This window comes from Crocodylus siamensis, chromosome 4 (assembly GCF_052110815.1).
Source record: "Crocodylus siamensis isolate JL-2025a chromosome 4, ASM5211081v1, whole genome shotgun sequence".
In the NCBI taxonomy this organism is placed as follows: Eukaryota; Metazoa; Chordata; order Crocodylia; family Crocodylidae; genus Crocodylus; species Crocodylus siamensis.
The window spans coordinates 112198952-112226105 of NC_143398.1; the positions used below are offsets into that span (position 1 = coordinate 112198952).

General features: G+C 47.8%; 1 protein-coding gene across 5 annotated transcripts in view; it reads left to right on the forward strand.

The window, feature by feature from the left end:
- IQSEC3 (IQ motif and Sec7 domain ArfGEF 3) overlaps positions 1 to 25963 on the forward strand; it is a 151226-nt gene extending 125263 nt beyond the window's left edge. Inside the window, exons 6-15 of one of the 5 annotated variants that reach the window (XM_090043385.1) lie at positions 9338 to 9460; positions 10235 to 10401; positions 12709 to 12848; positions 13693 to 13818; positions 15170 to 15269; positions 18458 to 18619; positions 19760 to 19852; positions 20564 to 20607; positions 20691 to 20770; positions 22801 to 22919. In XM_090043385.1, the coding sequence (XP_089899511.1) occupies positions 9338 to 9460; positions 10235 to 10401; positions 12709 to 12848; positions 13693 to 13818; positions 15170 to 15269; positions 18458 to 18619; positions 19760 to 19852; positions 20564 to 20607; positions 20691 to 20765 (1030 nt within the window). In that variant the 3' untranslated portion in view covers positions 20766 to 20770; positions 22801 to 22919. Of the gene's footprint in view, positions 1 to 9337; positions 9461 to 10234; positions 10402 to 12708; positions 12849 to 13692; positions 13819 to 15169; positions 15270 to 18457; positions 18620 to 19759; positions 19853 to 20563; positions 20608 to 20690 lie in introns of all 5 variants that reach the window. The other 4 variants (XM_090043386.1, XM_090043383.1, XM_090043387.1 and 1 more) reach the window with 4 other exon arrangements.
- The last annotated feature ends 1191 nt before the right edge of the window (positions 25964 to 27154 follow it).

Consider the following 27154-nt stretch of genomic DNA (forward strand, 5'->3'; position numbering starts at 1 on the left):
GAAAGCGAGAGGAAGAGGGCTTCCTCCTGGGAGATATAAATTCACAGCTGGATTCACACAGAGGTGGCTCTTTTCAAAGGAAGTTCATTTGCTATTTTACTCGTTAAACTCTCTTTGGATTAGCAGAGGATTCACCCACAAAACACTCCATCCCGAAGAGTTAACTTCCCTGTGAAGAATCCCCAGGAGCTTTGCAATATAGGTGGATTTGAGTAGTGACTGTGTAACAGCTTCTTTGGCTGGAGGTGATCCCACAGCTTCAGTCTATCTAAAGAGTAATAATGCCTTGAGGATAGAGGAGATGAGGGATAGTCTGTCCCTCTGTGCCTTCTTTGTGGGAGCAAAGCCATAGGCGCAGAAGATGAGCAGACCCAAACACAGCACAGAGCTCATTAAAAGGGCTCCTAAGAAAATGCCCTGAACAGAAAGCAGATGCCTTTGTACAACAGTCTTGCATGTAGTCTAGACAATCTTGTAGTGAGGCACAAGTCACATAATCATAGAATCGTAGAAGTAGGGTCGGAAGGGAACTTGTAGATCTTCAAGTCTGACCCCCCTGCCTGGGCAGGAGAAAAAACTGGGCTCAAATGATCCCAGCTAGCCTCCTCTTAAAGAACTCCAGGGTAGGAGCCAGCACCACTTCCCTTGGAAGTTGGTTCCAGATCCTAGCCGCCCTGACTGTGAAGTAGTTCTTACGGATGTCTAATCTAAACCTACTCTCCAACAACTTGTGGCCGTTATTCCTTGTTATGCCAGGGGGTGCTAGGGGAAACAAGGTGTCTCCCAAACCCTTCTGGTCCCCCCTCAGCCTTCTCTTGTGAAGGCTGAACAGATTTAGGTCCCGCAGTCTCTCATTATAGGGTCTGCCCTGCTGCCCCCTGATCATGTGGGTGGCCCTCCTCTCCATGCTGTCCACATCCCTCCTGAAGTGCAGCGCTCAGAACTGGATACAGTACTCCAGCTGTGGCCTGACCAGTGTCGTGTAGAGGGGGAGGATCACCTCCTTGGCCCTACTTGAGATGCATCTGTGGATGCACGACAAGGTCCGGTTAGCCCTGCCAACCGTGACCTCGCATTGTCAGCCCATGTTCATCTTGGAGTCAATAATGACTCTAAGATCCCTTTCTGCCTTCGTGCTGTCAAGAAGGGAGTTTCCCATCTTATAAACATGCTGCTGGTTACTACTGCCCAAGTGCAGCACCCTGCACTTGTCAGTATTGAAGCGCATCCTGTTTTTGCTAGCCCACCCCTGTAACCTATCCAGGTCTTGTTGCAGTCTTTCCCTCTCTACTAGCATGCCCACCTCACCCCAAATTTTGGTGTCATCAGCGAATTTAAATGGGGTGCTTTTCACCCCGTCATCCAAATCGCTGATAAAGAGATTGAACAGCACGGGCCCAAGGACCAAGCCCTGGGGGACTCCACTGCCCACTTCTCCCCAGGTCAAATATGACCCATCTACCACCACCCTCCAAGTACAACCCTTCAGCCAATCTGCAATCCATCTGACTGTGTAGGCATCAATGCCACAGTTGCCCAATTTTTTAATGAGGATGCGGTGGGAGACGGTGTCAAAGGCCTTGCTGAAGTCCAGAAAGGCTACATCCACTGCGACACCTGCATCCAGTGCTTTTGTGACCTGATCATAAAAGGCAATCAGGTTGGTCTGAGATGACCTGCCCCTAATGAAACCGTGCTGGTTGCCTTTGAGCATCGTCTCTGAAGCTGGCCCATCACAGATGTGCTCCATGATGATCTTCTCAAAGAGTTTCCCTAGGATTGAGGTAAGACTGATGGGCCTATAGTTGCCCAGGTCCTCCCTCCTCCCTTTTTTAAAGACAGGGACCACGTTGGCTACCTTCCAATCATCTGGCACCTGGCCTGAGCACCACGAGCGCTGGTAAAGCCGTGCCAAAGGCCCTTCAATAACCCCAGCTAGCTCCTTCAACACCTTGGGGTGGAGAGCATCTGGACCCGCTGATTTGAACACGTCCAGCCCCTCCAGAAGCTCTCTAACCCGGTCCTTCCCAACCTGAGGTCTGGAGGCATTGCCCTCGAGTTCATCTTGCATCACAGTGGGGAAGTCCCGATCCTTGCCCAAGAAAACGGAGGTGAAAAATTGGTTAAAGAGGTCTGCTTTCTCCTTTGGCACAACCTGCAGATTGCCCAGAGGATCTTGCAGGGGCCCCACATTTCCCGATGCTTTCTTCATCCTCCCTATATATTTGAAAAAGGACTTTTTGTTATCTTTTATTTTGGATGCAAGTCCTAGCTCTATGTCCACCTTAGCTTTCCTGACAGCCCCCCTACAGGCCCGAGCAGAGGAGATATACTCACGTGTGCACTTGTAGCCTCCCTTGTGTGGGATCACTTGTAGCCTCCCTTCCTGCTTTCTTTGGGGAGACTAAAAAGATGATAACCACTGTGCAACTTTTCCCGCTGAAAATGAGCCAGTGTCCAGCCCCTTGCAAGGCAGAAGACCTAGCATGCAAAGCACAATCTGAATCATGCCAGGAAGGCTGATATATGCAGTGTTGGTGTCTCACCACCAAGTGTGCTGACATGCACAGTGTGACCACGTGAATCTGGGAAGGGCCAGAATGCGCAGCACAGCTGGTCTTCTGCAAAGACTAGCAGCAAGCACAATGAGGAGGGATAACCTTTGTAACCTTATCCCTTGAGTGAGGAGGACTTGCACACCTGGCCCAGTCCCCCTGTGCATGGAAGGCAGTGTGTACAGTGTGGCATCTCTGCATGCGCAGGCTGGCACAAGCCATGCAGCCTCCCTCATGCAAGTCGAGCTCTCTCTCCCATTTTGCCCCAAGGTCGTGTTTCTTTTTTGGGGAAGGGGGATGTTATTTATTCATATTTTTGTGTCTTGTGGTTTTAAAAGTTTCCACCTGGCTGCCTCTCCGAGCGTGGGCTGGAAGTTCATTACAAACGCTTTTAGTTGCAGCCCCGCTCCTGCTGCATTGTCACCTGAGTGGAAATGCTGGAAAATAGGTCATTGCGCTCAGCTGAGCAAATCCAAGGCCTGCACAGCACAGCACAGCTGCTTCCTGCCTTCTCAGAACTCTCTCACCATAAGTCTCTATGGCTGTTATTAGTCCTGGGCAAACTGCTCGCGGCACAATCGTCACTGGCATGATGCCTCAACATACATCCCATGTGCCTCTGGGCATGCTACTTTGGGGCACAAGGCCCACAGGGCACCATCTCTGACTCCTATAACAAGAAAAAGTTATCTTATTAACTGCCAGGCCCTGGGTCCTACCTTGGTCAGTCCCACGGCACCTGGAATCAGATCCCCTGTGGGTGTATGGCACCTGAATCCTGGGCTCTCTGTTATGTCCCCAGTTGCTGGTAGCTTCTTGATTCAGGCACAGAGATGAGGTTCTGAGGCCCATGCCCATCACCTTGCATGCTTCCATCTGCACCACCTTGACTTCTCTGGAGCATTGAATAAGTTCCCAGTGTCAAGGACATGCTAAGGAGCACTGTATGGACACTGAGATTATTGGCACGTGCCTGTGCCCTACTGTAACAAATACCTGAATTCAAATTCAGGATGTAGCACAGGTGAGTGCGTCTGGTTCACTAGAGCAGTGGTCTCCAAACTTTCTTGATCGCGCACCCCTATCAGTAAAACATTTTTGAGCATGCACCGCCAATATATGTATATTTATTTATTTATAAATTATATACATGTACTACTCAGTGTAACACTGTACAAAGTTTGGAGACCACTGTACACTGTACTACTGTACCTCTGCGTTGTGGAACTCCCACTCTTCCCTCAGGATGCCTCGCGTACCATATGTGACACGTGACCGTCTGACATACGGACTGAGTGAGGGCGCCAGTGTCAATCGGTATATTAAATATTAGTAAAGCTTAATTTCTTTCTTATTTTTTTAGATAAAACATAAATATAAATAGAAGTTCTAATATTTCTTCCTGCACCCCAATGGATCCTCTTGCACACCCCACTTTGGAGACCACTGCACTAGAGCACTCCCCAGCAGTGTAGATGTGCCCCCAGAGGCCAATCCCCACCATGTACTGGGATGATTGCCATTCTGCATGGACTGCAAGATCTTTTCATGACTTGTTTCAGAGTCCTAGTTGATAAGGTATCTGGAGGGGATCTTGTCAGGCACTTACATTGCCCCCCACTTCCTTGCCTCTCCTAACCAACTGGCATAGTCACCTGTTAGGTGCAGTGATGCTATGTTGGAAGAGTAAGCAAGATCCATTAGTTCTGGTGAATAAAAGCAAGCTACATGATCCCTCACCTGAAACCAGGGAACACAAGGTCAGTTGATGACTTAGCTAGGTTAGTCAAGGCAACTCTAGAGAAACAAATGACCCTCCTTGTTGCAGTTTCATGAAGAATATATAGAGTCAGGTACCATTGAACCAGCATCTAGACATGACAGCTAACAGTTCCTAAACACCACAGAAAGCTTCACTGGGACTAAGTAAACCTAGGAGACAAAATAAGTGCAGGGCTATTGTAACATAGGGAATGCCAAACTGTGCCACCTACTAGCCATTCTACCAGCCCTCTGTTTCTTAGTGTGTGGGACATGCTCCTCTGACGGGGGCAAAAGACCATGCAGGAAGGCACCTAACAAACCTTGGCATGGGCTGATCCAGGATTTTGTGAAGGGGGATGCATAGAAGCAGTAACTAGGGCTGCAAGGGTGGCCGCACGCCTACTCCCAATTTCTTCCCAACCTCCTTGGGATGGACAGACTGTGCTGCAGGAGCGGAAGCCAGGGACTTTTTCTAAGTCTCCAAATCAGATAAGAATCTTCCCCTGCTCTTGACACCTCCGCCCCTTTCCTTCATGCTCAGCGGCACCTCCCCTTCCCTTCCCTCCCATTCCCCCCTCCCCCAAACACTGCTTTCACTGTCCCCATGTGCCCTGGGGGCTGTGGGGGAGCTCCAGAGATGCTCTTGCCCCTCTCTATCTGGGCTGTGTAGGGAACCAGACTCAGATCGGAAGAAAGCCAGTGGCAGTAGTAATGGTGGGGTTTCCTCCCCACAGCTGCTCCAGGGCCAGCAGGAAACACACAGGGGATTGGGCAGGGAGGAGAACCTACACACTACTGCTGTCATGGGATGAGCTAGGCTCCACACACAACCAAGCTGGAGCAGGGTAGGAGCAGCTTGGGAGCTCCCCCGTACTCCTAGGGCTGCTGGGAACAGTAAAAACAGTGGAAGCAGGTGGTGGAAGAGTGGGGAATGGGAGGGCAGGGGACATGCCATAAGCACAGAGGGAAAGGGAATGGGGAATCTTACCTAATTCAGGGACTTAAAATAGTCCCTGTCTACTGCTTCTATGGTGTGGTCTGAAAGCCGGGGCAGGTGTGACTATGCCACGGCACTCCCTCTGGATCCTCCCTTGGCCTTTGAAGTTGCCTTCCAGAGACTCAAGTGAAAGAAAAGTAAATCTGGGCCCTTGGACAGTTGTGAAGAAAACCTTTAAAATACAAAGTGAGTGTAACCAGTGCACCAAGACCTACCTGCTTTCACTGAGTCAGAAACAATAGCTCTGAGGTATGAATTGAACCATTTTTTTCATAAGGTGCTAATTTACTTGCTAGTGGTGGCACTTGAAAAAAGGAGGCACTTATTCAAAGGGACTCCATTGCTCAAGGCACCTGCACAAGGAGAGGAAATGCGATGTTCTAAACCAGGGGTGTCAAACCCACTCTTTGCCCTCTGCTGGTTCTGGATTGTAGGGGCTGACCTGGGCTGGATCTTTAGGGGCATGTAGCATCTGTAACTATTCTGGTGTCAGCAGTGGGGGTCTGAGGTCAGCAGCAGCAGACCAGCAGTGGTGCAGCCCCTGGGGTGGTGACACAGGTCTAGTGGCATGGGTCTGGTGGCAGCAGCAGCCTGGGTCAGGGAGTGGCCAAGCAGATTGGGCAATGGCAGACAAGTGAGGACTTTATCTACACAGCTCTCACTCACCATTCCTCTGCTGATGGCCATGTCCATTAGGGCTAATGGACCCTGAATTCTGCAGCAGGCCATGTTGCACCAGCCCTGCACCCCAACTTTGAGTAGCCTGATGTCACAGTTTTGTGGGCCAAAATTAGTTCATAGGCTGTATGTTTGGTCTTAAAGCAAAGTGTCTGGGGAGGGCTGTGAATGGTAAGTTAGTGGTGGTGGGTAAGAGAAGTGTAAACAGGTTAAGATGTGCAAGACCTTAGGCTTACTTCATGGCATTGCAGGCCACAGGCTGGAACTGAGTCTTGAAGAAAGGCTCAGCTTTCATGAGTTGGGAGACAAAGTAGAGAGGCTGCAGTGGCAGATCTATTTGGTTCTCTATAGTGGCCATCCCATCAGCAGTGATAGCAGGAGTTTTCATTGCGGTTCAGTGCAAGGAAATGTAATGCACTGGGCAAGGGTTTTTTTTGGGTTTTTTTAAGTGCTACATCTGCAAAGGTGGCTACTGCTATGAACCCATTAATGATTAACCAGAGTAAAGCTTCTCTTGCTATCAAACCTAAATGCTGAGCAACAAAATGCCTTGATGTCCTCCCTCGGGACGAGTGCAAGCGTTTGAAAAATTAAAATAACAAAAGGAAGAGAAAGCAGGAGAGTGCGCGCGCGTGTGTGTATGTGTCTGTAGGGAAGTGGGGGGGGAGGAAGGAGGAGGAGACATGAATTCTCTGCTTCTATAAGCCATTTCTGATTGTTTTTGTGATTCATCTTTGAACAGAAAGACCCTTTTGAGACACCAGCCACACTAATTTCCCCCCCCTCTTTTCTCTATTCCTTTCTTCTATCTATGTGCATACTGTGTTGAGAAAGAGCCTGGGTGATTTATTTTGGGAGGGTTATAGGAACCCGGGCACCAGATGCAGAAGGATCATGGTCCCAAATTCAACAGTGAGTCTTACCTCAATTTTATGCAAAATTTTAGAAGACCTTTTGAAGGAAAAATATGGAGATAAACATAAGATGGGATAAATGCACTCCGAAGGTTGATATTCCAGACTAACCTGACAACTTTCTTTAATAAAAAAATGATTTTCTAGACGAGGGAAATGTGGTAGATTACTGTGGACTTTGCTAAAGCATTACATATGGTGTTACATGGGAAATCATAAGTTAGGTTACAGAAGATGCAAACTAGAACAAGAACTTCAGAGTGAATAAGGAACTGGCTCAAGAGAAAATAGCAACAGACTATGCAGAAATGGGAACTGCAAGGGCTTGAAAGGGATTCCTAGTGGAGTTCCTCAAGGATTGGTCTTTGCACTGATCCTATTTAATATTTTCATTAATGACCTGGGACGAAGGATGTCACAAAGTTGGGGGGCAGTTCTCATTTGGAACCTCATACAGGAAGTACTAGATAATCAAGAGGATGGCATTAATAGAAACAGGATAAAATTGTATAAAATAAATGGCAAAGGTATCCATTTATAAACTCATTACAGGAATCTATGCTAAAAGGTGGGAACTCATTAATTGGAAACAACACAAGAAAGAGAAAGAGCTGGGTTTATTAGCTGATCATAGATAACTATAAGTCATCAATATGATACAATCGTGCACAAAGAAAATTCAATTCTCATATGTCCTATAATTGAAGTATTTTGAGTAGAGATAAGGAAGCATTAATGTCATTGAACAAGGCCCCCAGTGAGACTAGTGTGTACAGTTCTGATTATCTGTATTCAATAAAGATGACCTCAGACAGAAACAGGTGCAGAGAAAGACTACTAAAATATTGGGCAATATCATATGAATTGAGGCTGAAGAGCCTGACTTCATTTAATCTAGCAAAGTAAAAGCTGAGAGGAGATATTGTTCTCTCTAAGTACATCAGGGAGGTAAACACCAGGGAAGGAGGAGAGATTAAGGACAATGTTGGCACAAGTTCGTGGGCATAAACTGGATGTGAATTAATGTAGTCTGGAAATTAGAAGGTGTCTAACCATTGAAGCAGTGAGGTTCTGGAACAGATTTCCATTAGGAATAACAGGGCAGGTGGGGGGCAAAAAGCCCAAGGAGTTTAAGATGTAATTTAATCAGTTCATGAAAGGGATTATATGGCATGTTGCCTGCAGTAACAGTGACTGGACTCAATAAGCCAAGACGTCTCTTCTAGTCCTTTATCTTTGTGTTCCTGTAAATCAACTCAGCAATTATCTATGAGGTGGAGTGGCAGAAACAGAGAGTGCAGTGGTTGGAGAGAGTGTGTGTGGGGATATAATGCACAAAACTGTCTGAAGAAATGAGAATGGGAAGAAAAAAAGACATAGGAATGCAGGTTTATGGGGATGGACTGATGGGAGATGGTGGAAAGAACTGAAAGTTGTTTATTGAACGGCAAATCAATGGGTGAAGAGGAGGAGAGTGAAAGCTGTATTGATAGGATGTATGGATAAACTGCTGTCTGAATAAGGTGTGCCTTGGACAGGAATGAGTGATATGGGACAAAAGGAATATAGATTGATGGGGTTGAAATTAGGGGTTGGAACTGAGAGTCTCTTACGGAGGTACAGAGGGTGCCGGTTGTTCAGGTGAGTGATGGAAAGATGAAATGATTGGAGATGGGATGGATGCTCAGAGATATTATGAAATTAATAGGAATGGTTGTGTAACTGATAGAGTAGATGGAGACAGGTAGAATGGATGTTTAGGGTAATGGGTGCACTAAACTGATTTGCATCACTAGTATTTGTATGAATGAGCAAAAATAGTTTTACATGGCCTTGGCATGTTGTGCAGCCTTTGTATGCCAAGCCTCCTGTTCGCTATTTCCTTCCAGCTGGCTTTGATCTTAAAAGAGATGGATGATATTCTGTGACTGCAGTATGGGGTGAGTGAGGAGGTATCAGGAGGGGAGGGATGGCGAAGGGAAATGAATGCATGAGAAAACGGGGGACGTGAAAGTGTGGGGATAGCTGGGTGGAAGTCTGGAGCAAAGGAATGGAATGGATAGGCGGGACAGGCTGTGGACAAATTGTGCAGTGAGTTAGTGAATGGGTTTTTTGAGGGAGATCTATCAGTGTGGAAGGGATGGCCAGTGGACTGGAGATATATGAATAAGTAAATAAATGGATATACACAGGAAATGCTCACCTGCTGCAGACTCCACTGGCAGTTCTGTTGGGGTCACCGTCCCTCTTCATGTCCTGTAAAGTAAGCAGTCTTCAGGCTTTAGTTGCCTCTCATAGTGAATTAGCATTGTTTCCTTAGCAACTCTAATTCTCAAGGTGTCAATCAATAAGCTTGCTGCTGGGCCTCCCCAGAGAGGGTGTTACTGTTGGGCTAATGCTGAAAGAGGTTTTGTTTCCTTCCCCTCTAGCTGTGTGGTGGATGAAATGGATTTCTCAGGCATGGAGCTGGATGAAGCTTTGCGGAAATTCCAGGCCCACATCCGTGTTCAGGGAGAAGCCCAGAAGGTCGAACGGTTAATTGAGGCCTTCAGGTAAGTGCATGGCTGCGATTCAGCACTCCTTTAGCTGTTTGAGGCCCTGCTGACACTGAGAAGACTGGACTTGAGCAGGGTGGAAACAGACTTGGGGCAGGACATAGGTAACAGTGAAGGGGTGACAAGGGAGTGAGTGACAGAAAGCAGGGTAAATACTGGCTGATGGGCAACTTCAAGCAATTCCTGCTATGGCAGAGCATCTGTCTCACTGGAATTAAGTGGCATTCACAGTGCAGAGCAAAAAACTTTTGTTAGAAAGATAGCAGCATGAGGTTCAGAGCACACAGCATCCTGGGACCAGGGGGAACTGGCCTTTACATGGATGCCCTGGAGGAAGAGCATACAAGGAGCCTTCCTACTTCTACTTTGGTGACCCACACACCTCCACACCCAACTGCAGCCCGGCACTTAGAGGAATACTATGAGGCTATTCTCAGTGCCCTCCTAGGGGTCCTGTGTACTTGAAAAGCCAGATGAGAGATGAGGCTGTAGCCTGGCTTCTCCCTTCCACCAGCCTGTACAGCATTTCTGAGACGCAGGTTCCCAGGGGGCTGTATGACGGGGGTTTAAATGGCACAGTGTGGTTGTGATGGATGAGCCCATTATTCCCTGTCAAGTGAAGGCAAATGTGGTGCAAGGAAGGGATGTGCTCCTTTGTGAGGTGGTTCCATTGAAAGGGAGCAGGTGCCATAATGCAGGGGTAGATGAGTTTTTGATTTGACAGTAGAATACTCATGATAGTATATGTCTGTTCATGCCTCCCCACTGCAGCCAGAGATACTGCATGTGTAATCCAGATGTGGTCCAGCAGTTCCACAACCCAGACACCATTTTCATCCTGGCCTTTGCAATCATCCTACTCAACACAGACATGTACAGTCCCAACATCAAGCCCGACAGGAAGATGATGCTGGAGGACTTCATCCGCAACCTGAGAGGTAGGGAGCTGCTCTGCCTAGTTTCTGACTCCAGGCGCTCCAAACCCTGCGTGTGCCGGTGCTGAAGCCAAAGGCAAGCCAGGCCTTCTTCAGCCTATGCTGTTGCTCGCTCTGCCCCAGCATTTGACCAAAGCTTTGAAATGGAAAAGACCTGGTAGGTCCCAGCTAGCCCATCAGCCTGTGGGGTCAGTGCAGATTGTTCATTACAGTATATTCTCCAGCAATCTTGTTCAGCCTTCTCTTTATATGGTTGCTATTGCTTTTCTTGAAAGTTATTATCACAGTTTATTATCTCACACTGTTTGGAAGTTGTCCATGCAATTCAAATTTTCCTTTGCTCAGTTCCATTGTATTTACATCTTGTGGGCTCACACTAAACAAATCTTTCCCCTCCTTGTTGCTTCAAATATTTGAACAATGCTTCCCTGATGTTTAGCCTTTCTTAATTTAATGCTGTTATTTTTCAGTTCCTCTGTATCATTTTGAACCATTCTAATTCATCCCTGGCCTTCTTGGTATTCACACCCTTAGTCTCTTATCTTGAGTCTTGCTTTAGTTTTCACTTAACCAAGCTCCACTTATACATTTCCTCTTAATCATCTCTGATGCAGGTCAGTGCCCAGGATCTATTCTGTTGCTCTTTCTTGAGTTTCTTCCTATCTTGGTAATAAGCTGCTGAATGCATATTTTTAGTTGTGAATCACAACAAGCTTATACACAGAGTTGCCATTACCTCACAGCACCATAATATGATATCTCTGCAAATGCAGCTGAAAACTGCTTTGGCCCATTTTGACATCTTATCCCCCTACACGCTCATGTCTAATTTGCCATTCACTTTCACCTCTAGCTCTGCTGCTTTCCATGTTCCCATCTCCTATTGACTATCTAATCTTCAGCTTAATTTTCTCCATATGCAGTTTCCCAAAGTTAATCTCATTTTATTTCCTGTCCAGGTTTCTAACCTCCTTCAGCTCTTTTGTATTGCTTTTCTGTCTCTTAGCTGTTCAGAACACCTCCTACTACACCATCAGCTACAAATTAAATTAATATGTTCATTATACCCCGCTTCCAGGTCATTAAGGAAAATGTTACGTGAAACTACACTTAAAACCATTCCCTGTGGTAGCTCACTATGTGTCTCCCTGAAATTCAAAACATTGTTCTGTAGCATTAACTTTTTACATATAGTCCTTCAGCTGGCTTTTAGTTCACATAGCAAGGTATTCAGTCAGCTTGAACTTCCATCGTGGCCAGCTCACAATAGACCATGCTCTGCCAAATCCCCAGGAGGACATTACAGGCAGGACTGGACAATTCAGCCCAAATATTCAGCCCCAGCTTACAAGCATCACCTCAAAGTGTTACAGCATTTGGTCTGCATTCACAAAGGTGTCAGCCATGAAACCAGGAGATGGTAATGTCTTTTTATAAACACACTGGTGAGTGTGTTGCAGCTAGCGTGTGGTCCTCAAATCTGAGTACGACGATCCCAGGAAAATGTAGATGAATGGGAAGGAATTAAATATAGAACAGTATAAAGGGATAAATAACGAACAATATGAAGGGACTGATTATTATGAGGGAAAGCCTGAAAGCTTCATAGGAACAGCTAGGCTGTGGGAAAGCTAACCATGAGGATACACGCTTGTCTGTGAGGGCTTCAGTAAGTACCTGAAGGATGTGAACACCAGAGAGGAGGAGGAGAATTACACAGGATGATCAGAGGCACTATGACTAGGAGGAATGGGATGGAATGAAGACAGAGAAAATGCAGGTTGACTATTGAGATCATGATGCATGTTAGACGATGGAGCAGTCTCTGAACAAAAGGGGTCGAAGTCAGCAGAGGCATTTAAACCTAGATTAGACAAAGTAACTACTAAAAAGCACAGTTGGACTCAGTCCCACATTTGCAGGAGTAGAGTCTGGATCCCTAAATATCCCCTTCCACCTTTAAAGTCTACGATTATACAAAATCAATTCAGGTTTGCTGCTGAGTGGTCTGAGATATATGAATATGAAATTGTGGCTATAAAACCTAAGGGAACACATGAAAAGAAGCCACCATGCAGAGCAGAGGAATAATGAAATCTTCTGCATTATCCTGATGTCTTCCCTTCCTGCTGATGCATAAAGCCTATTATATCAGAACAGAAGACAGTATAGTAGCAAGAGATGATTCCTGTCTCTGCACCCTCCCCACACTGCCTAGATGTTAAGTATAAAGCAGACCATCAGCTTGTACCGGGGGCCACCAGCTCTTCCCTTTTGCTCAGCCTGCCCTAAGTTCCCCATGTTTTGCAGGGGTGGATGATGGCGCTGACATTCCTCGGGAGCTGGTGGTGGGGATCTATGAGAGGATCCAACAGAAAGAGCTCAAATCCAATGAGGACCATGTGACCTATGTCACCAAGGTGGAGAAATCCATAGTGGGGATGAAAACTGTAAGTTCTTGCCCTCTGCTGGGAGCTGCTCCCCCCTGCTTCCCTCACTCCTGCAATCTCCTTTGTTTCTCCTCCCTTCACTCCTCTTTTTGTTGCCTCCTTATGCCCTCCCTTCTTCACTCAGCCTTCTCCTGAAATCTCTTCTTTCTTTTCCCTCACTCCTGTCTGTCCTGCTGCCTTCGTTCCCTCTCTCCTTCATTCTTAATTGGTTTGGGTCTCCTTGGCCAGAATTTGGCTTAGCTTGGTACACTAATTGCCTGGCCAAGAATCTCATCACTGGCCCTGCCTGCTGATGCTGAGATAGCTCCACAGGGCTTCAGAGTCTCCTTCAGGTCTTGTGAGGACATCAGAAGCTCAGGTCTGACTGAGAGCAGTCTAGCTCAACTCTCTAATGAGTTCCCTGAGGACTGCAGGGTTAACAGAGCCCCAAATCCAGAGGTGATTTCCTTCAAAGTCACCAGTGAATAATGCAAAAACACACCTTTTGGCTCAAGCTGTGCAAAATAATTTGCTGAAGGAAGGGCCAGAAAGTTATAAACACAAGGACAAGCAGTTGTACACATTCGACATAAACCAGACACATGGAGATCTGATTCAGCAGGAGCAATAGGGCTTACCTCCTGCCCTGCTGCCGAGACACCTCAGAGCCAACGGCCATAAGCCAGTTCTTTTTGGGTCAACTAGAAAAGGTGATGATGATGAGAGGACATGGGTGAGCAAAGGTGGTCTGTGTTGCTGGCATGTTGTTGTGAATGGCTAGTGGTGAAATACAGGATCGTTCAGGTTGAGTTGGTGGGCAGCAGTGGGGATACTGCCCACTTCACTTCTCCCATGGGCCTTACAGGTTCTGTCTGTGCCACACCGCCGGCTGGTTTGCTGCAGCCGCCTCTACGAGGTGACCGATGTGAACAAAGTGCAGAAGCAAGCAGCTCACCAGAGGGAAGTGTTCCTCTTCAACGACCTGCTAGTGGTGAGTGTGCTTTGGGAGCAGGGCACAAATAGGCACAGAGAAAGAGAAAGCTTTGCTTTTTAGAGGAGCTGTTTCACCCATAGGTGCACATGGCCAAAAAGGGTAGAACAGGAAGGGACAATGGCTGGTGGTAAAATCAGGCAATGGAATTCTCCCTCCCATCCGAAGGACAGATCATAATATCCCTCTCTTAATAACAGGCCACAGCATCTCCCTCTCCCAGGCTAGGAACAGGCCACGGTATCTGCAGCTGTCTATCAGGCTATTGCACTGAAGGGATTCTCTGTTATCCTTTTACACCCAGACTGTTACCCCTCCCTAACAGCTGCGTGCCCTCTGACAGCCTTTAACAATCCAAGGACTATCATTACCCTCCACAATAACCCCAGCCCTGTTGCCTCCTAGTGAATCTTCTTTCTTCATCTGTCAGTGCCACAATAGGCACAGCTCCCTCTGCTAGCTAAATCCTTCCTGACAGGCATTGTTACACGCATCTAAATCCACTGCAGTGAGGTTTGGGGTAGATTATTTGTTACTCGTGGATAGCCAAAGATGTCTGTGGCCCTTTGAAGAAGGGGCTCCTGTCCTAGTCTAATTGAGATAGGCCACAGGCAAACAATGAATAATTGGGGTAAGCCTGAGAGCAGAGGGCATGGGAGGAAAGCCTGGCCTAAGGGAGAGCAGTGAGATTTGAGGAGTAATTTCAAGGCAGATTGAGAAGATAGTTGTTCTTATGATCAGGCCAGACACTATGCCTGTCCCTTGGATAGGTATATAAAGGCAAGAAGACACAAGGAGCCTTTCCCCCATTTCACCCTATGCAGGAGTTTGATTATAAAAACTGCTCCCTGCTACTGGCACCATCTCAAAGCCAAGAGGGAAGCAATGAGACTAAGAGCAACTGTACAGGGGAGGACATATTCCCCAGGAGCAGGGCAGCCTACATACTTCCCTGTACCTTGGTAAGCACCAGGAGGCATTTACAGCTGGCTTCTCCTACCTTTAAATGTCACTGCCTGTCCATAGGGGGAGAACAACCCAGGGTACATTCACAAACTGGCCAGGGGGGCTGCTAATGAGACAAAGCCCTGAGGAGACAGGGCTGTGTGGGATCCAGGGCTGCACATTTAGAAATCCTGAAGGACTCAGCAGTAGCGATGGTGAGCAAAGTGGCCTGACACAAGCAGCACTTGACAAATGCCCCCCCGTTATCATCAGTTATCCTGATGTTGTGTTCACAACTCACTAAGCAGCTCTCCTAGTGTGACCTCCACAGTCTGCACTGTTGCTGCCTCCCCCTCTCCTAGTTCCCTTAACTGCTGATGCCTCTCTCTCTCTCTCTCTCTGATAGATCCTTAAGCTTTGTCCCAAGAAGAAAAGCTCCTCGACCTACACATTTTGCAAGTCAGTTGGCCTGCTGGGGATGCAGTTTCACCTCTTTGAGAATGAGTGTAAGTCTACCATGGATGGGCAACCTCAGGGGGATTTGCAGGTGAAGCATCATCCCACCCAACCCATGAACCTGAAAGGGGGCATTTGAACCAGCTGCTGTCAGATGGGTGAATGGATTATGGTCATTAGGGCTATGCGAAGCTTTGGGTGGTGATTCAATTTGGAGGAGATTTGGCCCAATTCAGTGGCCGGATCTCTGAATCCAACTAGAATCAGGACCAATTTAAAGGTCCGACTCGATTTAAAGCTCTCTGAATCTTTGGAAAAGATTTGGAGAGCTTTGATGAATCGGGCAATCCCCAGTGGCTGCAGCAGGGAGCTGCAGCCAACTCCCAGCTGTAAAGTATTAGGGGTGGGGAAGGTGGGGCTGGGGGGGGACTATGGGAAGACCCCTGGCAGCCCCCTGCCCCCCACCCACCCCCCAGCCACCCACCCCAGCTCGGTATTTTAAAAAGAAGCTCTGGTGCTCACTGGGTGCTGCCAGGCAGTGGGAGGGTGCTCCTTGCTCCCCCCCCACTACCCCATGCTGCATGGGGGGCTCTGCACAAAAAAAAGCCCTGGGATTCACTGCTCCTAGTGCAGTCTCAGGGCTTTGGGGGGCTCGTGCACAGCCCCTCACATGGCGCAGGGCAGCGGGGAGCAGCAGGGATCGCCCCCACCAGCAGGAGCAGTGAGTCTGAGAGTTTTTTTGGTTTCTTTTTTTTTTTTTAAAGGGCTGGAACTGGCCTGGGCAGGGGACGGGGGGGGGCCTGGGAGAGCAAGGGAGGGGTGGGGGGCTCGTGCAGAGCGCCCCCATGCAAAGAGGGGCAGCAGGAATTTCCCCCCACCCAGCAACACCTGCTGAGTTGGGGCTTTTTTTTAAAACAAGTGCTGGCAGCTGGGACAGCCATTGCCGGGCTGGCAGAGGGGCTGGGGATGGGCCTGGCCTGGCTGAATCAGATTCGGCTGAATCAAATTGGGACAGTGATTCAAATCACTGAACTGAATCACCATCCCCTGAATCTGCCAAATCCGAAGCAAATACTAGCCACTTCACATAAGCCTAATGGTCATGTGGGAGCAGTGGGTTTGGGAGAAGTTGCTTCCACAATCCCTCCCTTCCTATGTATCATCATAATGTTGCCTACTTGCCCTCCCTGCATAGAAAGGGATGGCTTACTTTGGTGGTATGGCCAAGGACCCCATGGCTACTGCCTAGGTCAAAGGACCCAGCACAGACAGACTTCACTCCCTTACTGCTGAGCTTGTTCCCTCCCTGACAGATACTGCCCTCCTACCCCCACAACAACTCTGCCTTTCATGTCACTGTTACACAGGAGTTGGCCCTCTTCCTACACCATCACTAGCTCCAAGAGACAGATTAGAGCCCTTGGAACTGCACCCAAAAATGTGGCTATAAGCCAGGCCTAGTCAGCTTGACCTTGATGGTCTGGGAAGGGAGCCATAATCTGTCATTCCTGAAGCCAGGAGAGGAATGCCAGCGACACTCAGGGTAATGGATGGCACAGGGCTCTGGGAGGGAGGTGAAGAAGAAGGGGATGACAGTGCTTGTCCAAGCTCCTAATGCTCCTTGTTGGCATTTGTGCATGAACTCACGTACTGTGTTTTGGAGAAGGGAGATGGTAATGACACTCCCCCCTTGGAGAAAGCTTTCCATCACCACAGCACTCTGCAGGCAGACTAATTCATTCCTGCTCCACCCTGATTGATTTACATTTTACAGAAGGGGCAGATGAATCTGGAGGATTTAAGTGCCTAGGTCGGAGAGGAGATTCAGTCAGAGCTGGGCTTAGACCTCAGAAACATCATCAGTGTAATTAATATCTGTTTCAGACATGTCTAAGGACCCACCAGAACTAGGGCCCCAGTGTAGAAGGTCCATACAAACAGAGGGTCAAGTACAGTCCCTGCCTCAAAGAACTCACAGTCTGACTAGAGATATGTAATGCACAAGCAAAGTGAATGATGTGATGGCAGCAGACATCTTTGGTGGGTTTAGTTCAGAGGGGATAGCTAAGGAGGAGGGGAAAGGGAGCTGAGGAGTGAAGCTGAAGTGAAGACGCTGAGGGAAGGGGAAGAGGAGGGCTGGAGCAACCAGCCAACAGGGCAGATACAGCCCAACCCAAACCAAGAAAGTTCTTTCCAAGTCCCTGCACTGGCTACTCCTGCTGGCTGGAGCCTGCAGTTGGCTCCTCTTTGAACCTACCTTAGGTCTCAGAACACCAGACCTCATCCCTCTGTTACCTTTTCAGCCTCTTTGCATCTGTCCTCTGTTGCATTCGCCATCATGCCTCTGGTTGAGTGGGAATGAAATGAGTGTATATAGGTACATACCCTCTAGATCTCCTTCCTGCAGTTCTCCATGGGCAGCAGAGCCACATCCCAGCCCACGTGGTGCTGGAGAGAGTCTGTGACTCCTAGATATCCCTGTTTTCTTCCTTGCCTGGAGACTTAGGGTGAAAGGCTGGCTCCATTAAATTAATAGGAGCTTTGCCATTGACTTCAGTGGGACTAGGCTTCCATTGCCGTGCACCCCCAGGGTGTACTTCTCTCTGTCCCAGCCCCCTGATGTCCTACTGGATGAGAAAAGGATTTATTGTCCCTCTATGTACTCTTCACCCCTACTGAGGTGGGCTGCAGTCACCTCTGAGCACTAAAGGTTCCCAAAGCACCTGAACATGTCAGAAGTACATGGTTTGTGCTTTCAGTCTGAGAGTTGCCAATGGATGCTATACTCTCATTGGTGGAGTCACAGCAGAGGTGCATTGGTGCTCAGAATGCCTTAGCTCTGCATTGTAGAGTAGTACTAAGCTTGTATCACCTGGTGCAGAGCTCCTTTCTGCTGTGCTGTACTGTGCTGTAGCAGAAGGGATGCCGCCACGTGGCAGCGGTGGCAAATCCCAGTTACTGACGGCAGCTTGCTGCCATGTGAGTGGCTGCATGTTGTGTTATGGTGCTGAAGGTCAGACTTTCTATGCTGTGCACAAGCAGGGCTGATGCAGTTGGGCTGCAATTCTGTGGTGGTCCCAGATGCAGTACTATAACATGCTGTGACAATGCACTGCATCCTGTGCTCTGGGCTAGAGGTTCTGGGCTGGTAGAAATGCAGCCACATCTCATGCTAGGGTTTGTGCTGTTAGGTCTGCATTTGTCATTTGGTCAATGTGTTTGTATGTCCTGTTCTCAGATTACCCACATGGCATCACTCTGGTGACTCCAGTTTCAGGCTCCGAGAAGAAACAGGTACTACACTTCTGTGCTCTGGGTGCAGAAGAAATGCAGAAATTTGTCGAAGATCTAAAAGAGTCAATAGCAGAGGTGATGGAACTAGAGCAGATACGAATTGAATGTAAGGCTTCCAACGTGATTCAAACTCCATGCAACCCTACTATATGTATGTACATGTGTCTGGGAGGCTGGGAGGAAGGTATCTGAAAGTGAGGGGGTGTATGTTTAACTGTGTGCTTGTCCCTGTCTATGATCATATGCAGATATGACCTGTGTGTGCCCAAAAAGCTTCTGTGTGTGTGAACTTGCATTTGTGTGAATCTTCACAATGGGGCAGCTCACCCCACAAGAGATGAAGGGGCCTGGTGGATAGGGCACTTCCTCTTGTGGAAGTCAGGACTAGCCTCCTGTATGATTCTGGGCAAGTCCCTTTCTACTGAGTGAAATTCTATGAAGTTCTCAATCTTGTTAGACTCAAGTCTCACCTTGGAAAATGCCAGCTCTAGCTTTCACTTGTTTTTTGACTGTAGAAAGCAATCGAGAAATTCTTTTCTTCCAAAGAACTCAGAGAATTTATCTCATGAATCACATGTAGGTGTTTGCACACCTAACAGTGCTAATATTATATGGCAGCCCCAGCACCCTTAAAAAGATCTCACAGCACTCACACCCTGGTTATTCATTGCTGGACTAGATCAGCAGGGTATCTGCTGCCTTTATATCTACAGGCAGCCCTCCTTTGAGTGAAAGCCCTCCCAGCACTCATGGAGTCAGGTGGCACTCAGGATAAACTGCAGGTGTCAAACTCTAGGCCAGAACTGGCATCTTAAGTGTTTACACATACACAATACGTGCTCTCTCTAGCCTCTCCTCCCCTTCTGTCTCCATTTGCCTCCCACTGACTCTTTTTTTTTTCCAGTCTGTCTCTTACACATTTCTACATCTAGTCTCCTTGCTGCCTTTCCTTTCAGTTTCTTTTAGTGGCTTTATAGAGCACAAGGCAGTGCCATGTTTAAGCAGGCTGCTGCTGAACCAAGGCATGTCCCATCAACCTTGTGCATGTTACCTCCCTAAGTAGCTGCAGCACAGAAGTTGTGTGCAAGTTCTGCCCCTTCTGGTTCAGGAGTTAGTACTTGTGGTGCCAGCTTAGTGCATCTCAGCAGAGCTCTGCCTAGCACCACATAGGCATGCCTTTGGTATTCTCCCCCACTCATCCCTCTGCTTCTCTCTTATAACTCACCTCTACCCTTCTGTCTCCCAGGGGAGCTGGAGAAGCAGCAAGGAGCAAAGACTTTTACGTTAAAGACCAATGGGGCTCAGATGGAACCACAGTCCAAGCAAGGATCTCCAGCAGGTGAGAGGTTATTTTCTACAGTGGCCAGACCTGTAGCCATTACTTGTATCCTCACACAAGTGTTTCCACATGCGGGAGACACTGTGGAAATACGTGGTCACCACCATGGGTATACTCCGCACACCACCACTCGTGGTGACCACCCAAGCCCTCAGTCAGTAGTGAAAATGAACTAGGTTCATCTCTTCCACAGATACTCTAAAAGAGTCTTGGGAAGCCCTCTTTCATGGTCTACCCAAATAAAAATAAGCCCAGAGAACATGCTGATGGGGAAAGGTGCCAGGTTACAAGCCCTGAAAAACACACTCAATCCCTCCCTGGAACAGATCAGCACAAGGGCAACTGTACAGTCAGCTCTGTTTCCCCTACCTCTGCCAACATGCTGCAACCCTAACAATTCACCATGATATAATGCAGGCTTTACACCCACAAAGGCCTACAACTCTTGGACAATTAAGAGCAGATGCAATGGGGATTTGGGTCATAGATGACAAGAAACTGAGCTAGGATCACAAGCCTATTTCACCACGAAGTAGCCATCAGCTGACGATAACAACAAATTGCTGTCAGCTTGGGCTGGACTGGGACCACCACTCCAGAGGCTGCATAGCAAGCAGCTTACCAGCCCCACTGAGCAATCCAGGTGTCAGGCTATGACATGAGACCTGTCAGACAGGCCTTTGTTACTGAGAGATCTGTTCTATTCCAAAGGCAAGAAGGATTTGGGGGAGAAGGTCTCGGACAGCACAATGGAGGTAAGTAGAGTGCAGAACAGCTGAGGTAAGTAATTCTCTCTCACTTCAGCTCTTCTCACATTCTCTGTTGTTTCTTTTCTCAGGTTTTAATCAATGCCTCCCCAGCCAGACTGACACTTTTACCAATTTCCAGAGATACAATTAAAAGTTACTGCTAGGACGGGTAATACAACTTTCACATCCAAACTAAACTTCAAAGCATTTTCAATCCGTTTTTATAACTGTAACATCCCTCATGGACTGAGCTCCCAACTGCCGTGGACTAACCCACCCTACTGCTTAAAGGGAGAGAAAAAACACAACTAAAGACTTCCCTGACAGGCCACTGACATTGCTAACTCCATGCAGCATCACATGCAACCTTCCCGGCACCCAGCTTCCCTGCACAAGCTCTTCAGTCACCCTAGACATCATCCTCTTTAATGAGGACAAGGACACACTCAGTAGCACCCCAGTACACAGGAAAGCATTCCTTCAAAACTTGCCTTCCTGTGCAGGGAGCTCTGCTGTCCTCTTTATACTTATTTCTGCAGGGATTGCTGTCTCCTAGCAGACAGCCCTCTTGCCTTAGTGGTGCACAACTTCCCCCATAGCTCTGTCACCTAGAAAATCTTGTTTCCCCTGAAGATCTCCATTGCTCTAAATTAACCCTTTCCTAGGGCAGTTCTTTCCTCTCTTGATGTAGTGCTTCCCTTGTATATATTGATTCCCAAGTTGCAGGCAAGGGAAGCTGCATTTCCCCACAGACAGGATCATTGCCTGCGGGACAGTCCCTAAATCAGCCACTGGGGATGGTGTTTCCCTTCGCAGACTTGCCTCCATGAACTCTGGAGCCCCTAGCACATCATACCCCAGTCGATATTCTTTGCTAGGAGATCCCACTGCCTCAGAGACCCATTCCTGTGGAAAGCTCAATTATTTCAGTTCTTATTCCTGCTGAGCACACTCTTCCTTGCAGACACCAGCTGCCACTGTCTGATTCCATCGCCCAGACAGACTGACAGTCCAGTGGGGCACCACCGTTGGCCCACACACCCCTGCTCTCATAGAAGGAAGCTATCAACCTGCAGGCATATTTCCCCCTTCAAAGCAATAGGGGGAAATGGTCCCTGGCAGAAACCAAATTTTTAAGGCAGCTCCACCTTTCTACCAACCCTCAGTCTGCCTTGCACAGCTCTGCCACCTCGCCACTAACCATTGCCAGGGGGACTGTGACATCACCCAGTCTTGCCCAGGGGGCACACCATTTCCCTGCCACCAGTCAGTCAGTCAGTCCATTGTCCTCCAGCTTTCCATTGCTGGGAGGTGCTTGAAACCATGGAGCCATGAGAAGCTCCACAGTATGACACCCCCTCATTTTCACACTGGAACCAGCAGGTACCCACAGGCGTGTGACTCTCTTCAGGTCTCTGCCTGTGGAAATGCCAAAAGCCCTCTCTGCCTTTTCCCTTCCCCTTCTGATCACCCTGTAATATTCCTCAGCAGAAGAGCATTTCCATTCTCTGAGATGATCTAGTCTGCTGCCATTTCATCATGAATTTCTTTTATCATGGTACAAGCTAGCTGGGTAATTTTTGTTTTTAATCATTTCCTTTCACTTACAAACCATCAAATGAATGAGAGTGAGCTGCTGTTTGCTAGAGTTTGTCAGATTGCTGCTTTTCCCTTTGCAAACAGATTAGCCAGCCAGGCGGTGCACCTTTCTGCTTAGAAGGGGAGCTGGGATAGGCTTGAGTCTCTCTCGGGCTCAGCCAATATTATTTTACAGATCTGTACAACCTCGATTATCTGAAACCCTGCGATCCAATTCCTTCCCACACTGCCTATAACAAGAGCATGACCTCCCAGGTCTGTTCATTACAACGAGAATCCTTGGAAGCCTCTACCATCACAATTTAGTCGTGCTTCCTATGATGTTTGGATAATCAAAGTTGCACTGTGTTTGGAAAAGCTGACTGGGCCTTTAATGTGAGGGAGAGAATGGGGTCTCTGACTTCCAGATGGGGAGGCTGAATGGGTACAGTTGCTGGGAGGGTGAAGGGGGCTGTAGCTGGGGATCGTGCTCTTGGGTGGGTTATGGCTGATGAAGAGGTTGTGGGGGCTCAGGGCAGCCAGTAGTAGCAGATGGGAAAAAGTCTTGTAACATTTAATGCTTCTTTGACTGTTTCTAAACTAGGTGTCAATTCACAACAGGCTTCAAACGTACCAGCACAACTCCGCCCTGGGGCCCGAGAGTGGAATGCCGCCCAGCACGCATCCTAACATGCCACGGGAGAGGCTGGAGACAGCATTGGTGCCCTCATACCCTGCCACAGCGGGGACACTTGTACAGTGCCAGCAGATTGTCAAAGTCATTGTCTTGGACAAGCCGTGCCTCGCTCGTATGGAGCCGGCCCTCAACCAGACTCTGACCCGCTACGTCACCTCTGATTCCTGTAGCTCCACCCCTTTGCGCAGCACAGGCAGCGGGCTCCAAGGGACCCCAGTGAAAATCATCCATCAGCCCCCACTACCGCCTCCGCCACCACCCTACAACCACCCGCACCAGTACTGCCCCCCCAGCTCCCTGCTTCAGAGGCGTAGGTACTCCAGTGGCTCACGCAGCCTAGTGTAGCCACACCACCAGCACCAAACAGCACAGACTTTCCCCAGGACCCTTTCTGTCTACAGAGGTCTAGTTTGTGATTTATTTTTTAGTAAAAGAAGAAAAAAAAAAAAAAACCCGAATGAACTGACCTAACTTCTCCCACTCTCCCCTGAGATGATTTTCATCCTGAGGAGCTATCTATAGAAACTGCCAACCCAGGAGCTTGCATTTCCATACAGGCCTCCTGCTCAGGCTCAACCCCCACCACCACTCCAAGGTCCAGGGTAGTTTGTCACTGCCCCACTCCTGACAAATTTGACTGTTCGTTGCTTTGTTTGCTTTCTGTTTTCAGTTTGCTCTTTCTGCCCCTCTCCCCCCACCCTCCAACCCTGCCTTTATCCTGACAGATTTTGCCACGCAAAATTTCACCAGTCTCTGATGGGAATGGACTCACCTTTCTTGGGCACTGATTTTTGGGTAGCTTGGGGGTGGGGAGAAGGAGTTGCCGCTGCCACTGTCGCCGCCGCTGCCGCCGCCGCTGCCTGCTGAGCTGGAGCTGAGAACTTGTGACACTCATCATGCTTTCTCCTCATCGCCCTTTGGTATCCCCTCCTCTCTCAGCAGCTTGTCCCGAGATAGAGAGCAGGAGAAGGAGACTTTCCTAAGCTGCAGTAGAACACAAAGATGGCCTCATTCCGAACACCAAAAACTGTTCCTGTTGTTATATTGGAGCATTGTACCAAGAGCTCTGCTCAGAACCAGCAGAACTCATCACATGTAAATACACCTGTCTGGTAGAGTACCTACAGAGCATGCTGAGTAAAGGAAACACCAAGCAGTGCTAGGAAAGCAGAGCAAAGAGATTAGACCAAGAAATCTTTCAAGGGGTGTCTCCTTTCCTCCAAGGGATGGAATTGAATGGCACTCTCCTCCACCAAAACACACACACAAACACACACTGGCCTGTTTTGGTACAAAGAAGGATGTTTCTGCATTTGGGGGACTCTCCTCTGCCTCCCCCACTCAGCAGATTTTGTGTTTCCTTCTCACCAGCTTTTGTATTCTCAAAGCAAAGCCAAATGTCCTGTTCACCTTGTGGGTTGGTGAAGCCCTTCACTTAGTCTTTTTCTTTTTGTGGAACAGAGAAGGGGCTTTTTGGATACCTCCACTGGAAGGCCTCTTGCACTCAAATGCTATGCATAGGTCTCTTACTTGGTTGATTTGTGATCCTCACTGAGCTCTTCCTGCAGGACACGTGACCCAGTCCTCGCTCTCCAGAACCCCAAGTTCGCCCTCTTTCCCTGCATAATAAAGCTTTCAAAAATGTGGGGGGAGAAGAAGCTCCAGAAGGAGGAGCTGACAACTTAGAGCCTCTGCCATCGACATGCAGAAAGATGGCATTAAAAGAAACTAAGGCTATATTTTTAGTGGGGAATACATCTCCACATGCAGTCAGGAGAAGAAGGTATTAATTAGTAAGGCTTTAGGCTCACTCACTCACTTTGTCTCCTTTCAAGGTTTAGGAAGATAAACTGCAGGATGTTAAAATAGAGCAGAACACGTTTTAGGCACTTTTTTATTTTAAAGGTGTATGTGAGAGAGAGAGAGATTGAAGATTTTCCTTTCCATGTCAGTCTGAGATGCAGAAGCCAGATGCCGATGACAGCAGTTTTAATTTCCATCACTGCGAGGTGGGGCTTTTGGTGGACAGGATGTTTAATATGTCGGGACAAGTGGAGCCCTGTCAGATGTAGGAGGGCTCTTCTATCAGTTGGGTCAGAGTGGTAATTTCCTGGGGCTCGGTCCACCGAGCATATTCATCTCCCAGTGGCTTCTCTGGGGCAACTCCTAGAAGTGAGAGCTGTGGTCTGTCAGACCTAGTGCGGCAGCTTGTCTGAGGGCTCTGTGCAACAAAGGACTTGTGCAGTTAAAGTGCCTGGAGCAGGGCAAGGTTGGTGGGGAGAAGAGATAACTCTGCTTGGCTGAAGTACCAAGGGCAGCACCTACATTCAGCAGAAAACCTGGTAACCAGCCCAAATTTAGACCCTCTTTCTTCCCTCTGGAAGCCCCTTTTATTTCCGAGTCTGCCCTGGGACACAAATAGGCAGATGTTGGGGTTGTTTTCTTGGCTTTGTGCTTCTGCGTGAAGCAGGACATAAAGCCTCTACTTTTAAACTTAATGCCTAATATGAATTATATGGAGCTATAAGCAACACTCCAGTAATGTCTGTGATGGGCCATTCCAGCGTAGGGGCATAGCAGGAAAGTGTGGACATGGGAGAGAGGATGCAGGATTAGAAAGTTCTCTCCCTTGAGAAACTGCCCCTTACCTCTCGTGGAACAGGCTTTAGGGGCGCTCTCCTGTCCAGTGTTGCGCTCCCATTGAAGACAACAGGATTTAAGAGTCTATGTGGCACCAACGTCCTGTGATGTGCCCTGACTTTTCTATCACCCCTTCTGTGAGCAGGATATGACATGCAGACTGGTTACCATGCCCTCTGGTTTTGTAGTGAACCCTTCCCCATTAGGTGAACCTACCTAGGCTCTCATTTGACCTGGGCCTTAGCCTTTTTGGGAAATCCTTCAGATGTAATTTGCCATTGTGCTGCTAGCTAGCAATTGCTGCAATTTTGTTTTTCCTCATGGCTGATATGAAGATAGCAGTGGCAATCTCCTTCCTTCTCAATACTTCCCCCTCCATCAGGAAGGAATGCCATGTTTTTCTAAAGTGCGTTAAGCCACTTAAGATTTGTGTGTGCGCGCGCGCATGTGTGTTTAAATAAATAAATTAGATTTTATTTGACATTTAACACAAAGGCACGACAAAGAACACCTTAAAGTATTTGATGAAATAATTTTTTAGATAAAATATTTATAGCAATGCCTATGAAGTTCCTGCAAGAGAGGTTTGCATTATGTATAACAGATCGGTGAAGCCATGAAGATAAAAGACACTTTCATGAGTTTTCCCCCTTAATAATGGATGAAGGACAGAAACAAGCTAACAATAATGCTAAGATTTACCCATACATGGGTGAAGGAATGTGATTGAAAGACAGAGCTCCATTTCCCTGACATGCTTGAGGTTACTTTGGGTCCTGGGATTTGGTCAGAGAACCAATCCTATATCATGCTATCACCTCTTGTTTTCCAGGTGGCTAGAAACAGCTTGTTTCTATAAGAGTTAACTGGAGAAATACCAAACCATTTTATACCAGGTTTTCCTTTGGTGGTAGAGGCTACTTTAAAATCCACTGTGTAGCTGAGGCCTGGGAAATGTGGCCAGGGGTCTTCTGCTGATGTCCTTTGGGTCTGTCTAGTGGAGTAACAAACACTTTTGAAGTGTGTATGTACACCGTCTGACCTGTTCTAACCTCTGCCCTGTTATAACCCACCCACTCGCAAACACACATACACACATAGACTCAGTACGGTGATAATTCTGAACATCACCTGCAGCAGATAAGAGCGTGAGACTCGACAACTGTGTTAGTGAAAGCCCTGACAAACAACAGGAAAATAATCTGCCACTTGCATTAGAAAGACAGGCCAAAGCAAATCATCAGCCATGAGCGATGGTCATTCTGGTAGAAGTATTCAGATTGTGGGATCAGGTGAAAGCCTGTTGCAAGGATTAGACAAATCAAACTAAACTGGTGACAGTTGTGGCTGCATTCAGCTCTTTCTGGATTAAAGGAGCAATCAAACAATCAACACTCCACAGGAACGGTCCAAAACACAATGAAGAAAATCCTTGACTACTGTAAGTTAGAGTAGCTCCACTGAACTATAAGGAATTATGCCAATTCACACCAGCCCAGAAGCAGACTCTGCGCATTTGATTCTTCTCTCCCTCAAACCTCTGTAAATCAAAAATAATTCTTGCAAATGTCATGAGTTAACCCAATAGAAAACTGGTGTACAAGAAAGCAGAATCAGGCTCCTCCCCTACAAGCGGGT